At 46.3% G+C, this 16,843-nt stretch overlaps 1 protein-coding gene across 1 annotated transcript; it reads left to right on the top strand.

The window, feature by feature from the left end:
* The first annotated feature begins 200 nt into the window (after positions 1 to 200).
* Positions 201 to 665, top strand: LOC112660209 (60S ribosomal protein L32-like). The gene has a single exon (XM_035713641.2). The coding sequence runs from the start codon at positions 230 to 232 to the stop codon at positions 635 to 637; it is 408 nt and encodes a 135-aa protein (XP_035569534.2). The 5' UTR covers positions 201 to 229; the 3' UTR covers positions 638 to 665.
* The last annotated feature ends 16,178 nt before the right edge of the window (positions 666 to 16,843 follow it).

Below are 16,843 nucleotides of genomic sequence, written 5' to 3'. Positions count from 1 at the left end.
ATTAACACATTGTACCTCTTAAATTTACCCATTATATGTAAAATACATTCAGTTTTTAAAAGTTGGAGGTCACCAGGTTGAACTTAAATCTACTATACATAGTTTACAAAGAAACATTCCTGAAATAAAATAAGAAGAGGGTTGAAGATGAAAATATAGAAAAATATATTTCGCCCCTCTCTTCCTCGGCACCGCCTGCGGAGGTGGCAGCTATCGATTGCTGTGCATCATGGCTGCCCTCAGACTTCTGGTGAGGCCCAAGATCGTTAAAAAGAGGACCAAGAAGTTCATCTGGCACCAGTCAGACCGATATGTCAAAATTAAGTGCAACTGGCGGAAACCCAGAGGCATTGACAATAGGGTACGCAGAAGATTCAAGGGCCAGATCTTGATGCCCAACATTGGTTACGGAAGCAACAAGAAAACAAAGCACATGCTGCCCAGTGGCTTCTGGAAGTTCCTAGTCCACAACGTCAAGGAGCTTGAAGTGCTGCTGATGTGCAACAAATCTTATTGTGCAAAGATTGCTCACAATGTATCCTCCAAGAACCGCAAAGCCATTGTGGAAAGAGCAGCCCAGCTGGCCATCAGAGTCACCATTCCCAATGCCAGGCTGCGTAGTGAAGAAAATGAATAGACAGCTTATGTGCATGTCATATTTGTGTTAATAAAACCATAAAACTACCATATATATATATACATATATTTCATAATACTAAAATCAGACAAAATGGAATTTAAGTTGAAAAATATGAGTAAGGATAAGGATGGACACTATGACTAAAAAAATCCACTAAGAATTTACAATCAAGAATTTGTAGGCATCCACTAACAAGCTTCAAAATGTATACAGCATAACCTGACAGAAAAATAAGGGAGAAAACAACTTGTTGACTGACAGAAAAAATATAATGAAGTTGAGAAAGTCTATACTCATAGTGAGATAATTTGAACAACATAGCACTGCTAAATAAGGAGTCCAGACTAATACTTGGTCACCCCAGAGAGCAACTTATAATGGCTGAAACTGAGGTAAATAAAACACTGAGGAACAGAAGCCTTCTGGACTTTAGTTTCTCTGTGGAGATGAAAGACTTGATGAAAATCCAGTCCAACTCACTGTGGCTTCATTGGAATTTGGGGCCAAAGCCCAGGTGAACAATCAAATCTGTGTTTGTTCTCTGTGACTCTCTCTCTCACTAGACATGCCAGGGAAGCACTGGGATGACGGAAGGTCTAAACTGAATTGAGGTAGAGCCAGCCAGTTCTTGATGGCAGAGGGGGAAGAGAATTTATGAGCTTCATAAAAAATATCAGAAGGCCAAGAGAAAACGGGTAACACACCAACCTCACATTCACTTTGAGATTCTAGTCCTCCATTCCTCAGCTTCTCAGGGTAAAATCACTACCACCATCACCAGCAGCAGCTATGGGTGATTACATAGGCACTGTGTTAAGTGTGTTATATGCATGGCCATTATTGATCTTCACAAAAAAACATTTCAAGTAGGAGTTGTTTTTTTTCTTTTTATCACTATCCTCATTATACAGAAAAGAAGCTGAGGCTCAGAAAAATTCAGTGACTTGTCTATAGTAACAGCTAATAAATGACAGACTTGGGACTGAACCCAGGTTGGTATGACTGCTCTTAACCATTACTTGATCTGTTTTTTTGGCTAGTGAACTGAAAACATTCACGTAGCACATAATAATTGCAATAGATCCCTCTTCCTTCAAATCTGAGGTCAGGTGTCCCCTTGCCTGCAGGTAGAAGTCGGCACTCATGTTTCTAGTTCCTACTTTCCCACAGACCACTCTAAAGTCAAGTTGTCTTTCCTGGATCCCCAAATCTTACCATTATGTTTGACCAAGGAGACCATCAGGATATTTTATTAGATTGAGTTGAACAGATTGGCAAAAAGAAGCTGAGTTTTACCACACTCGAGCACCAACCATGTAAACAGCCACTTGGCCACTTGAATGTTAAGTTTTAGAAACTTTTTTTGGCAAACAGGTGGCTAGATGAGCCAGTGGCCCAGGACAAGTCCTTCTTCCTGCAGCATGGTGCTCCCAGGCCCTTCCAGGCCTCCATGGCACAGGCAACTTCCTCTGCAGACAAATCATGGATGGTTCCGAAGGTGGTGGTGTCACGTGAGGAAAGTTTCATGGTTAGGTCTTCTAATGCCCTGTTTTCCTTTTCTCCAGAATACCTTAGCACCTTACAAAAGATCTATACATTTTATTTTATTTTATTATTTTTATTTTATTTATTTTTTTAAAGATTTATTTATTTATGATAGACATAGAGAGAGAGAGAGGCAGAGACACAGGAGGAGGGAGAGGCAGGCTCCATGCCGGTAGCCCGATGCGGGACTCGATCCCGGGACTCCAGGATCGTGCCCTGGGCCAAAGGCAGGCGCTAAACCGCTGAGCCACCCAGGGATCCCTATACATTTTATTTTAAACATGATTCTTCCTCCCATGCCCAGATCAAGCCCCTATGGCTCCAGGAAAGCTTCTCTAAGCTGGTTATTCTGTGTTCTGCGAGGTTTGAAATGTAGATAGGTTTGGAACTTCACATCTAGCTGCTGTTGCAAAACCCTTGTGATTACAAAACCATACCTCCAATAAAGAACAAAGAATACAATGATTAATTAAGAAGTGGGAGGAAAGGAAAGTTTTTATTTATTAATCGCCTGGGAAATCTTCTGATGTTTTAACTGCACTATCTCATTCAATCATTGCAACACATTTCCAAGAAGTATTATTGACTCCATGTTACCTATGAGAACACTGAAACTCAGAGAAGCTAAGCCCCTCATGAAGTTCACAGGGAGAGACAGTGACTGGCAGGATTTGAATTCAGGTCTGTCTGCCTCTACAGGCCTGTAATCTCAAATGATACAGGCAGTATGTTCTACAGACTCAGTTAGAGATGGTCAGTACTTGGCGACCCTCTGAGTACCACACCCTCCCTCGGCACCAGAAAAATGCTTCAGCTTAAACAAGAAAGCATCTTACTGAGATCCCCTGTTTCCTGGTGAGAGCATTTGAGGAGAGGGATGTTGATTGATGCGGGTTGTAATAATGCTTATTTGTCTGCAATTACTCCTTGAATCCCAGCCAACATGGGCCATACTGAGCTGCAGCTGTACAAGATGTGTCTGGATTCTCCCACACAGCATAGAGTCAGGAACAGGGTGGTCAGGAAAGGAGCTGAGTGGGGGCAGAAAGACATCTCTATTCAATGAATATTTATTGCAGCCCTGTTCCACACCAGACCTGGACAGGGAAGGGAGAAGGAAGGCATGAACTTGAACAAAAATACAGTTCCTTTATATGTCAATGAAACGTTTACTTACAAAATGCAAATGTGTGTATATATATATATATATATATATATATATACATATATATATATATCCTGTTTTCCTTTTCTCCAGAATACCTTAGCCCGTTACAAAAGATCTATACATTTTATTTTAAACATGATTCTTCCTCCCATGCCCAGATCAAGCCCTGTGTGTGTGTGTGTGTGTGTGTATACATACATATGGGTGGTTTCTTCCTCTGAGGGAAATAACAAGAACATGAACAAAAAACAGCAGCATGATGTGATCGACACTATAATCAGGGTGTGCTGGGGGAGCTTAGAGAAAGGAGGCTGGGGAAGATTTTCCAGAAGGGGTGACTTTTAAGCTAAGGTCTTGCAAGCTAGGTTTTGTGTGGCTGTCCATCAAATGGATGAGAAGCCGAGAAGTGGAAAGGCAGTCCAGGCATGAGGGAAAGGCTGGGGACATAAGTGTGCATGGTATGCAAGAAGATGCAGTGCTCAGGCACCTGGGTGGCTCAGTCAGTTAAGCATCTGCCTTTGGCTCAGGTCATGATCCCCAGGTCCTGGGATTAGGCCAGTCATCAAGCTCCCTGCTTAGTGAGGAGCCTGCTTCTCCATCTCCCTCTGCCCCCCCCCCAACTTCATGCTCTCTCTTTCAAATAAAAATAATTTTTTTTAATCTAAAAAAAAAATGTTCCAGCGTCTGGTATACCCATTGTCCTGCCACATGCTGGCTTAGAGACCTTGGGCCAGTTCCTTTCTCTGTGCCTTTGTTGCCTCTTTTGTGGTTTGTGAGATGGAGACACTAGTTCCTGCCCATTGGGTTGTCATAAAGATTAAATGTTGCTATATGTTTAATGCTTAAAAGAGTTCCTTGCACATACAGATACTCAATAAAATCTAGTTAACTTTAGTTTTGTTATTAACGTGATGATGGTGATGACGATGATGATGGGACAGTAATGAGAAATGAGGCCAGAGTCAAGTTACTGAGAGCTGCAAATGCTTTAGGAAGGAATGGAGAGTTTCATTCTCTTGTTCCAGAATGAAAGTGCAGCAGACAGAAGACCTTTAGACTTTCAGCACCAAGTGATTACACACCTGTTACTCTCAGAGAACCCCACCCCCACCCCGCTGCAGCCCCCATAGCTTTGACAAAGATACTCCTCTGGGATATGGCAAGGTCAGCTCAATCATCCCAGGGATTCTTAGAGCAGGGAGGAAAGATGAGCCCAACCTGGCAGGACAAGGCCCTCTTGCCATCCAGCCCCTGTCACTGCCCCTCATGTACATGCTGTGTGGGACTTGTGAGGACATCTCCAGGCCTGCTGGGATTTGAGACACATCACAATCCACAAGGAACTGTCCATCTTCCTTCCTACTGCCCCACTCACTGGGTCCCTCCATCTCCACTCACCCCAGAAAGCTCCTGAGACATGGATATGAATATTCCCATCACATGAAGTCTTCCTAGGCCATCACAGGTCTGGTGCTGACCAAATGACCTCCTGTCTGGCCTTGGCATTGGATAACCATCCTTCCCCTGCCCTGCCTGGTTCTTTGCTAATTTGCTCCCTCCCTCAGCAGCCCCCCATGCACCCCTGGAATTAGCTTAACTCTCCTGCTCTGGTCCCTACTCCTTTGCAGCACGAAGCCTCTGCTTTCTTCACTCCTCCCCCTGAGCACTTGAGCTTCTCATCCTGTTTTTTGGCTCATCCTGTCAAATGGGTCAGCATCCCACTAACATTTCTTGTTCATAACACCCTCTTTAATTCCTATAGTCCACACTGAGCTTTCTTTACTTGGTTCTAGGATATTCAGATGGGCCCCAACCTCTCCCCCACCCAGTTTAGTCCATCTTACGTCTCGTATTTGTCATAAGTACCTTGAACTGTAGGTCTGATTCTCCAGAGACAGGGTGCCCCCACGGAGTCCTCTCTACTTCCCCGCCTGCACTGGGCACAGGGAATTAGCCCTAGCTACAGAGGGACCCCCTCCACATTCCCCTCTGTGCTGAAGGCTATACCCATTCTTCCTTTCTCTCCATTCCACACGTATTTCCCAAAGAGAACAAAGAAAGCTGCTAGTATTTTCTCAAAGAAAACAAAACACAAAGGGAATCTAGGATAGGGGCAAAAATGTTCCATATTTACAGACAGGAGTTATGGAGAGTGGTGGGATTTTTGACAAGCTGGCAAGGGTGATTTTCAGTTACCTGGGTTTGGGTCAAAGCTTTACAGCTCAGTCGCCTCTCAGGGACACTGCCCTCCGCCCTTCCTCCCAGTCTTGGGGATGACTGGGGCCCAAGGAGTCCCAATCTTTCCTATTTGTCTTCAATCCATGGGAGTAGGTGTGGAGGGCTGGGGAAATAATATAGAGAATGAAGGTGATGTAGATGTAATGATTTTAACCCACTCCTCACAGTCATCACCAAAACCAACCCATGCCTAGAGGTTAAAATAAAACCAAAAGTAAAGCAGGAATGACTGCAGTTAGATACCAGGAGGAACTGGCAGACCGGTGTGGTAGAGGTGGCAGAGAAGAGCTGTGGGTATCCAAAGGACAGGGAAAGGCAACCTCAAGCCAGCAGCTGTGGACTGAGGATGCACATGTGCCTGGAGCCAGAGGAACCGATGTGATAATCTCTTGAGTTCTGTTCTAGTTCTGAGCGTCCATGAATAAATAAAAGGGACCTAAAGGTGGAGCAAATGGCCTCAGGTGGCTGGTAGCAGATGTGAGGCCTGCAGCCCAGCCTATTTCTATGTCAGCTGCAGCTGCCTGCCAGAGAGTGAAGAAATCTGGATTCAGGTTCCTCTGATGACCTTGGGAGTTCATTAACTTCCCTGGATTCAGTGTCATCATCCTTAAAATGAGGAGGCTAGACCAGATGACCTCCAAGGTACCCCCAGCTCTGCCTTCTGAGACTGAGTGTTCACACGATGTTGAGACTGTTGGACACACTGCCAACATGAGTGCCAGCCCAGGCTGGTCATCCAGCCCCAGTGCACCACAGGACACTCACCCCTGCTTCCTCGTTGCTAGGCCTCAGGGAACCAACATGCCACTTGGACATTAGTGACACCAAGGGTGCCATGAGGGGCACCAGCGTCCCCACCTTAGGACACAGGGAACAAGGGCAATGTGCCCTTGGCTGGACTCGCTCCACCAAGCCACTTCCAGCTAAGAGGCATCCTGCAGCCCACTGCTGAAATGCACAATGCAGCTAAATCCAGCACCAACTGGCCTGAGACCACCGTTCGAGACGTGAGCCAGGTGCCTGCTTGCTGCGCACCTCACAGGGGAGCTGCCCATGGCTCAGCCAGGATGGCCTCTACCCCATCTCTCCCAGTCCTCTCCGGCAGATAAAGCTCAGCTTCAGTTCACCTCTGCCAAGAAGACCTCTCCGACCATGCTGATCCACACTCATCTGCCCTTCTCTGAGGGCCTACGTCATTTACTCTCCAAGCCCCAGCAGTGCCATGTGATGCATGCTCTGTTGAGACACTTCTGCTCCTTCGCATTAACCTTGTTTCCCAACCATGACGTAACCTCCACGAATGTCGCATGGAGTCTAGGAGCTTGGAGAGATTACATAAAACCGAAACTTCCTAATATGCATAGCATTTGGAAATTGGATTGGTTAGGGTAAAAGTTGAGCTGCAAAAAAAAAATAAAAAAAAAAAAATCCTCAATATATGGCCTGGAGAACACAGAAGTTTATTTCATTGTGCAGAACCATGGCTGCTGCTGCTGCCGTGTGCACATCCGCTCAGATCTCGTCACCATGCGCGTGCCCACCAGCCTGGCTTCTACAGCCAGCACTTGCACCTCTGGCAGAGGCCTGCCCCTGGGCTGCCGACATTTCACTCAGCCCACGAGCACATGGAAGACTGGACGTGCCTGGGAATCCATGGTCCCCAGGGACCCATGGGTGTGGGGTATGCACCGCCCAGTTCTCTCCCCTCGGCTAGCTCTGAAGGTCATGCTCTGTTCTATTCTACAGTTTCCCCCATGGAATTAAGCACCCCCCCACCCCAACCACTGTGGCGGCTGGCCTTTATTGACCGCTTTCCCTTCCTTTGGTCACTTCCCCACTCACCTGCCAGCACTCTTGTCCTCCCCCCAGCAAGCCATATGTACTCAGTCCTCTTCTTAGAACGGGGACCCAGGTTCCTTTCATTTTGGTGCTCTGCCCTGCTCCTCTACCCCCAAGCAGATCATCCTGCTCTGCAGGGTCAAAGTGGTGTTATGAGCCTATCCATGCCCTGGCTTCCAGAAAGGAAAGGAGACAGGACATCTTCTAAGGGAGCAGAGGCAGAAATTGAAGCCATCCTTTGCTTTCACATGTCCTTGTGGAGAACTTAGCTGCAAGGGAGGCTGGAAGTGTGCCCAGCATGCATGAAGTATTAACACAGATGAGGGGAAATTATTGCAGCAGATGCTTTACAGGCTCTGCTGCAAAATGGAATCTCCCTACCCATTTGCTGGGCTCCAGACTGAAGGTGCCCTGTGGCACAGTGTCCATGAATGCCCACAATGCAGAATGAGACTGTTACTGCTCTAGTTCACAGATTGAGACGAGACTGAGAAGTCTGGCATCTTAGCTAAGTCACACGTGAGCTGGAAGGGGCAAAGTCGGGTTCTGAACCCACATCTGGCTCGTAGGTTTTTCTACTCTGTGGTTGTTCTGCTTTTTAATCCCTGTACGTGAATTGTAATCTGGTTCAGTATCCTTACTTTGAAGGTAACAAAACTGGCCAGAGAAGGGCAGGGACTCATCCCAAATTCCCCAGAGAGCAAAAACCTGGGGCTTCTGGCCACCAGTTGGCTCCTTCATCCATGGATCCTACTCTGGGCTGACAACCTCCAAACAGTTCCTGTTCTGACTCAGACTAGTGCCTACAGGGCTGCTGGGAAGAGGGATATGTGTCCCCTGGACTCACTGAGACCAGAGCCCAGCTCTACATCACAATAGCATCTAAGTTTCTAAATAGAAAATCTACCAATTCAAGGTGGCAGTGATGGCCCGATGTCTCTTGTTACCCATACAGCATCCCCTGTGCTCAGCCCATAGGCCTTGAAATAGCTCCCTGGCCTCTCCCAGAAGGCAAGGAGCGGATATTCCCTTGGGCCTGGCTGTTCGCACACAGGAATTAGACAGTGGAGATGGATGTGGCCACCAGGGTCCCCAGATCCTCCATGAAGTCATCCCCTTGCTGTCGTCAGTGTCAGTTGCCTAGCAACAGCCTTTGGCAGATGGTGGCACTGAGAGCATGCCAATCTCTTCCACAGCTAAAAATACATTCCGACGACAACGGGTCTATTTTAAAAGATACAATGCGCTCCCAATGTCTTCCTTGAATGTGAGGAACTGTGCTGTGCTGGGTCTCTCTGAGCTTCTGATTTCGTCTGACAGGGTAGAAGGGAGCATTCGAGGAAAAGAACCCAGGGCCAGGCACCACGGGGTGCTTAGAAAATTGTCATGGAGGAGGAGGAAGGAGAGGAAGAAGAGAAGAGCTAAGAAATAATGAGCTGGGAATTAAATATAGTCGGCAGCACATCCTCTTATTTGGCCATATTTTTTTTTTATCTACACAAGAGGGTGGGGTTAGGAAGCAAAAATCATAGAATCACAGAAGCCTAGAGCTGGAAGGGACCCAATCTCATTTCCCGGTTGGGAAAGCAAAGACCCTGAGAGCTTGAGATGAGAAGAGCTGGCTCTTTGTCCTCGCTCAGGGTACGAGGGCGGGGGTTCCAGGTGAGGGCATGAGGCCTTGGACCCTCTACCTCCTCCTGTGTTTCTTTTTGTTTTTTAAGATTGTATTCCTTCATTTTAGAGAGAGAGAGAGAGAGAGAACAGGGAGAGGGGCAGAGGGAGAGGCACTCCACATTGAGCACAGAGCCCGATTGTGGGGCTTGATCCCACGACCCCGATATCATGACCTGAGCCAAAACCATGAGACGAATGCTTGACCTACTGAGCATCCCAGGTGCCCTTCTTTCATTTCTATGAGCAAGTTGACCACAAGACACCTCACCAGTTTAGTTTCCTGTCACTCACCATTACCTGCAGCTTTCTCTAGTACAGAGCAGAGATTCTAGTCGTGCATGCATTTAGCCACTCATGTAGCTGACAAATATTTATTAACCACCTACAGCCACACTGTAGCAAGCCTTGGAGATACAGCAAGAGACAAAAACAGATGGTCCCCACATTCTATTGCTCGTGGTCCAACAGGTGAGGTGGGCACTAAGCAGGTAAGCATTGGGTGCCACATAGTACACACACCGAAGCCAGATCCAGGTCACAGGCCTGCTAACCAGCTCTGTAACCAAAGAATATCCCTTAGCAGGGCTGCAAAATAAAATCCAGGAGGCCTACTTACATTTGAATTTCAGATGAACTACAATGCCTTTTTTAAAATAGAAGTATAACCCCAGTATTGCATTATCTGAGGTTCAAATGTAACTGGGCCTCCTATATTTTTATTTGCTACATCTGGTAGCCTTACACTTAACATCACCATTGTTTGGTTTCCTCATCTATAAAATGAGAAAAATAGTATCTACTTGTAGGGGTTATTTTGTGGATTAAATGGGGAAAAAAAAGTGTATATCTGAGACTGGCAGGTAAGTCTTCTCCTCTCCCATAAGACTTGCCTGGGGCTTTGCCCTGGCTGGTATGTTAGCCCTCCTCCCCCTTGGGTCTGGGTGGGGGTAGCCCTGCTCTGTCCTAAGGCTGAGTCCGGGGAGGAGGGAAATCTGCAGGTTGACACCTGGGTTGCCCAAGGAACTAGGAACCAACCCCACTTTGCTTGGAGTGGTGGTCACGATCAGCAACTCTCCATTAGTTTGGGGTGCTTGTTCAAAAATATAGATGCCAGTGTTCCCCACAAGATTTAATGAATCATAAAGTCTAGGGAGGAACCCGCCTTCTATTTTTTTTATTTTTAAAATTTTATTTATTTGAGAGAGAGAGACAGAGAGCTCTAGAGAGAGCAAGCATGAGTTGGGGGTAAGGACAGAGGGAGAAGCAGGCTCCCCACTGAGCAGGGAGCCTGACTTGGGGCTTGATCTCAGGATCCCAGGATTGTGACCTGAGCCAAAGGCTTTAACCAAATGCTTTAACTCACTGAGCTACCCAGGCACCACAAGAAGATGCCTTTTAAGCAAAATCTCTGGTAACTCCCTGGACTCGGTAGTTTGAGAACCACTGGCTGGCACATGGTAAGGGACTGCTGTTCCTGCCTGCATTGCCCTGTGGGATCCTGCACTGGATCTTGGAACTGAAAAAGTACATTAGTGGGAAACTGAGTGAAACCTGAAGAAACATCAGTAGTGCATTAATGGTATCATCATAGCCACATTAATTTCTTCGTCCTGATCATTGTACCATGGTTACATAAGGTGGTAACATTAGAGAGAATGCAGTGAAGGATATATGGGAACTCTTTGTACTATCATCACAACTCTTTTGTAAATCTCGAATTATTTCCAAGATAAAAAAAAAAAAAAAAAAAGCTTATTTTGGCTCAAAGCCTGCCCTGTGCCTTTCCCCAGCAAGATGGTACAACAGAGGGCCCAGCCCAGGGACTGCCTGGACTCTGGTTAAGAAGCAAGTGCAGGATTGGATTGTTTGTTTCTGTGGTGTTGAGTTTAATAAGTTCTTTATAGATCTTGGAAACTAGCCCTTTATCTGATACGTCATTTGCAAATATCTTCTCCCATTCTGTAGGTTGTCTTTTAGTTTTGTTGACTGTATCCTTTGCTGTACAAAAGCTTCCTATCTTGATGAAGTCCCAATAGTTCATTTTTGCTTTTGTTTCTTTTGCCTTCATGGATGCATCTTGCAAGAAGTTACTGTGGCCGAGTTCAAAAAGGGTGTTGCCTGTGTTCTCCTCTAGGATTTTGATATGGGCAAAAGACATGAAGAGAAATCTCACAGACAAAGACATAGACATGGCCAACACACACATGAGAAAATGCTGTGCATCACTTGCCATCAGGGAAATACAAATCAAAACCACAATGAGATACCACCTCACACCAGTGAGAATGGGGAAAATCAACAAGGCAGGAAACCACAAATGTTGGAGAGGATGCGGAGAAAAGGGAACCCTCTTACACTCTTGGTGGGAGTGTGAACTGGTGCAGCCACTCTGGAAAACTGTGTGGAGGTTCCTCAAAGAGTTAAAAATAGACCTGCCCTACGATCCAGCAATTGCACTGCTGGGGATTTACCCCAAAGATACAGATGCAATGAAACGCCGGGACACCTGCACCCTGATGTTTATTAGCAGCGATGTCCACTGTAGCCAAACTGTGGAAGGAGCCTCGGTGTCCATCGAAAGATGAATGGATAAAGACGATGTGGTTTATGTATACAATGGAATATTACTCAGCCATTAGAAACGACAAATACCCACCATTTGCTTTGACATGGATGGACCTGGAGGGTATTATGCTGAGTGAAATAAGTCAATCGGAGAAGGACAAACATTATATGGTCTCATTCATTTGGGGAATATAAATAATAGTGAAAGGGGATAGAAGGGAAGGGAGAAGAAATGGGTAGGAAATATCAGAAAGGGAGACAGAACATGAAGACTCCTAACTCTAGGAAATGAACTAGGGGTGGTGGAAGGGGAGGAGGGCGGGGGGTGGGGGTGACTGGGTGACGGGCACTGATGGGGGCACTTGATGGGATGAGCACTGGGTGTTATTCTGTATGTTGGCAAATTGAACACCAATAAAAAATAAATTTATTATTAAAAAAAAAAAGAAGCAAGTGCAGGTAGCTGAGAGCCTCCCCACCCCCCACCCAAAACACAAGGTTCTGGGGAAGCACTGCTTCTCTTTCCTGCCACTCACACTGGGGCTTAAATGTCAACCTCAATGAATTACATTTTAATCTATGTTATCAACCTGGCCAAGGCCCTAATTGGATGCCAGGCACAGCCGCTGAAGGGCATGCATAATTCATCAGCTGGGAGGCCACGAAACCTTTCATCATGGGCCAGGGAAGGAGGAGGGAGAGGAGAGAGAACGGGGCAGGGGTATGAGCCAGAAAAAGAGGGCAAGCAGGTAGGTTGGAGGAGAGGCAAGAGAAGGGACCTGGAATAATCTTCACAATCTTTAAGTGTAACAACTTAAAGAGCAGTCTCTAAGCCTCTGCTCCAGGACCCCTTCTTCCAGGAAGTCTTCGTTTGCTGCTCCACTTCCCCTCCCTTCCCCCCTACCGCATGGCAAGCTCCAGGCCCTCCTTCCCTAACTCTCCTGTAGCACAGGACAGACCTCCTGGGGCAATGTCAAACTGGATGACATTTCACTCCTGCCTGGCAGCTTCTGCACACAGTGAGGGTCTGTCAAGTGACTTTTCTACTTCAGGCCATACAAAAAAACGCTCTTAACGAATGAATGCTTGTACCTGAGCTCCCCGGCTCTGCCACCAAACTTGCTGTTGTTCCTCAAAGCCACCCCCCGTTCTGCCCAACCTCTGTTATCTTCTTCTGCCCACCATCTCCCAAAGCCAAGACCCCACAGGGAAGCAAGCACAGTTATAGTGGAACTGGAAGGGGAGTCCCTATCTCCTTGGTCATGTCTCATGCTACATGGCCAGGCACAAAATGTCCCTCACCTTCCTCAGGCCCCTCCTCATGGGCTCCCACACCACTCAAAATGCCTTGTCCAGGCAACCAACCAAATTCATGTGGGCTTTGACCACTTCTCTGTCTTTACTTTGACTGACCTGCAGCAACACTGAACTCCGCCTGCTTCTTGGCACATGACGTTGTCTTGACTCTCGACACCACACCCTTCTGCTTTTCCTCCTCCCACCTTAGCCACTTGGCATCTGCTTGTTTTGCTGAATCTCTCAGCTTTGCGAGACTGTTAAATGGTAAGGAGCCCCAAGGCTCACTCCTCAGACCTCTGCTCTTCTCTGATTATTGTTTCTATTTAATGTTATTCAATTCCATGGCTTTAAGTGCCATCAAACACTATTGATTCCCAACAAACACATCCATGCTTAACCTCTCCTTCAAGCTTCAAGCATAAATATCCACTTTGGATGTCTATAGTTATCTATGACTATATAACAAGCCACCCTCATATGTGGCAGTTTAAAACAATAAACATGTATTATCTCATGGTTTCTGTGAGTCAAGAATCTGGATGCCATTTATCTGGGTGCCTCTGGCTAAGGTTCTCAAGCTGCCAGCTGAGGCTGTATTCTCATCAGAAGGTGTGATGAGGGAGGGTCTGCTTCCAAGCTCACTCGCATGGCTGTTCCATGGGAGTGTCTCCATAACATGGCAGCTACCTTGTCTCAGAGAAACTGCAGGAGGACAAGGAAGAGTACTCACTGCAGAAGCAATGGTCGTTTTGTAACCTGATCTCAGAAGTGACATTCCTCCACCTTTGCCCAATTCTGTTTTCTAGAAGTGAGTCACTAAATCCAGCCTACCTTAAGGGGAGATCACACAGGGCATAAAAGCAGGATGCACGGATCACTGAGGGCCATCTTAAACAGGCATCTCCATTTAATCATGTCCATGAAAGAACTCCTAATATTACCCACCTCAACTTGCTACTCTCCACATTTTCTCCATCTTAGTAGCGAGTCTAAAAGCATCAAAAAGGAGTGTACTATCAACTTGGATAAGTGGAATTACATCTCCCAGAATCTCCCTATTGCATGATTCTGGGATAGAGTTGGCCAAAGTGGGATTGGCACAGGATTTGGAAGAAGGAAGTGAAGCATCAGCCATTATTCTTGAAAGATCATGCAGTCATTTATGCTTCTGGGCAGACACAGAGGTACCTGGGACCTTGCAGCTTGCCCTGACTCTCCTCTGCTCTGTGTCTAGCTTACCTTCCCAACTGCTGACCAACAGCTACCCCAGGCCCACCTCCAGCTGTGTGGCTGCAGACCCAGAAAGGTGGTAGGTACACAGAGGCAACAACACCCCAGAGCCCACTCCATGAGCTCCCCTCATGGCCTCACCTTGTTGGCTGGATGTGCTTGATTTCTTAAATGGCTCTACTGCTCCAACCTCCCTGCCTATGCAGGGGCTTCAGGACTGTTACTGGCTCTTTCTCTAACCCTCCAATTCACCCTTCCCATTGTAAACTACCCCAGCTTCTCCCATCATAAGAAATGAATTCCCGTAATGAAAACTTTCTCCATAGTGCTGCCTCCTTTTTTACCACAATTGAAGTATCACCTGCTCAGGGAGGGCTTTCCTGAATTCACCACCCTGTCCATGTTCTAATCCCCCAGACCATTAGATTCTGAATGAGATAATTCTTAATCAACTTTACCTCCTTACCCCCTCCCATCTACTGCACAATACTCTGTAATTGTGCTACCCTGGATAATTTTAACATCGGTCCTGCACAATGGGCATATTCATGCTTACTTTTTTGATGAAGAAATGAATGCACAAAGAAGTGAAGTGATTTTTCATTAATTCACAGAGCAAGCAGTGAAACAGTTGGTAAGAGGGGGCATCAGAACCCTGCACTGTTTGACTTCTGGTCCATTCTCTTCATTACCTACAGTGTCTCCCCAACCCTGAGGCTGGCTTTGGGAGAGTTTCTCAACATCTCATTCTCAATGTCTTCATCACAAAGATTGATTGTGAGCATTGAGATTACCTAGAAAATTCTAAATACTATGACTTGCCCACCCTGACAGATCTCAAAAACCATCTCCCCTGGGGTGGATCACCAGAATGGAATTGAGGACACTCAAGATTCTTTTAAGTAGAGGATCCATGGGTTCTCTCCAAGACTGTGACAGATTTCATCCTTGATCCTGGGCAGTACCCTGAGGAGGCATCTTTCTACCCCACTCCTCTCTCAGCTCATGGTCTCATGTGGGCTGTGGTGGCCCATCTCTCAACCCCACACAAAATCAGTAACAGAAGGGCCTAGGCTGCCAACCAAGTCTGCAGCTAGGCAGTGTTTATCAAAGAGGCCTGCTGCCTGGGAGGCATGGCCTCTTCATGGCCTTTGCTATTTTCCACAACTAGATCCTGTGTTCCCCTGCAGTAGGGCTGGGCTGTGTCAGGCCCTCAAGGAGCTTCACTTGGAGCTTTCTGAGGATTGCAACTAGGAAGTCATGAAATTAGAGAAACAGACTTGTAATCCAGCAGGTCAAAGGGCTGCAGAGAAGCCACTGTCACTATGATTAGCTCCATTCCTATTGCCTGCTGGGTGAAGCCCAACATCCTTGCCTACTGCCCAGGACTCTCTGGGGGTCTCTCTCCAGCCAGGACTCTCTGTGCAATTGCTCCCTCTCCCTGGAAGATGCAGGCCCTTTTGCTGCTTTGACTTTTAGCTCAGAGCACTGCCTCTTCCAGGTGACCTCTCCTTACCTCTTTAGCTGGCTAATATCCTTGCCCAATGGTCAAGGTCAAAACCAACCAACTATTAACCACATACAGATTAAACAACACTTGTGATTTTTATTTTTTAGGATTTAGAAAAATATTACTTTTTCATCAATTTATACATTCCAAAAATGTTTTACCATCTGTTGTTCATCTATCAAAAGTTATTAAGTGGGTTGAACATAAATCAGCTCCACTGTAGAGTTGTGGAAATAACCATACCTGACACATTTTGAGCTCTTCTTCGTTGCCTAGTGGTGTGCCCAGCACTTTCTGTGAGTTAAATACACTGACTTCTTTCAAAAGCCTTGAGCTATTATCCTATTCTCCAGAAGAGAAAACTGAGGCTCAGAGATATTCAAAACATACCTGCTTGTTGCCCCTCAACATATAAGTAGCAAAGCCAGGATTTGAATTCTGGTCCCCATCTCCAGTCAATTGCTAAACTGTGCCCAGTCACAAAGGAGAGCCCAGGGAAATGGAGAAGCTTGTCCTGCTTCTCCATACAAATGCTTCCCAAATTTTAATATGCATGCAAATGAATCACCTGGGGTTCTAGTTAAAAAAATATTAAAATCAAGATTTTGATTCTGCAGGTTTGGGGAGGCGCCCAAGATTCTGCATCTCTAACAAGCCCCTAATTGATGCTAACACTGCTGATCCAACAATCATACTTTGAGTGGTGAGGCTTTATACCAAACTGTACCTGGGAAGCGCCTGTCACCCTCTCTGTCATATGGGATCCCCCTGGGTAGGTAAGTTCTTGCATTAAGCATAGACCACTCTTGCCATTGCAAGGAACAGAAAACCCAATTCAAACACTGGTTTAAGACAAAAGAGGAATATATTGATTCATGTAGCTGAGAGGTCCTGGTTTCAGGCAAGGCTATATCTAGACGCTCTGCTGATGTATCAGGACCTGGTTTCTCATAACTGCTCAGTCTTGCACTTCATGTTGGCTTCATTCCCAGGCTCTGCATAGTGATACAAAGGCTTCCAGAGGAATGAAGACACAGTGCAATGGCCTTGACAAGCTGAAGCTGTTTCCCATATGGGAGGCTCCAAGTGTCTCATCACCCCACACCTGACCTCGGTGTCTTTAAAGTCTGAACTG

The sequence above is a fragment of the Canis lupus genome, chromosome 2 (assembly GCF_003254725.2).
Source record: "Canis lupus dingo isolate Sandy chromosome 2, ASM325472v2, whole genome shotgun sequence".
NCBI classification, from domain to species: domain Eukaryota; kingdom Metazoa; phylum Chordata; class Mammalia; order Carnivora; family Canidae; genus Canis; species Canis lupus.
The sequence above is the reverse complement of the archived record's forward strand: the minus strand, read 5'-3'. Positions and strand labels throughout refer to the sequence as shown.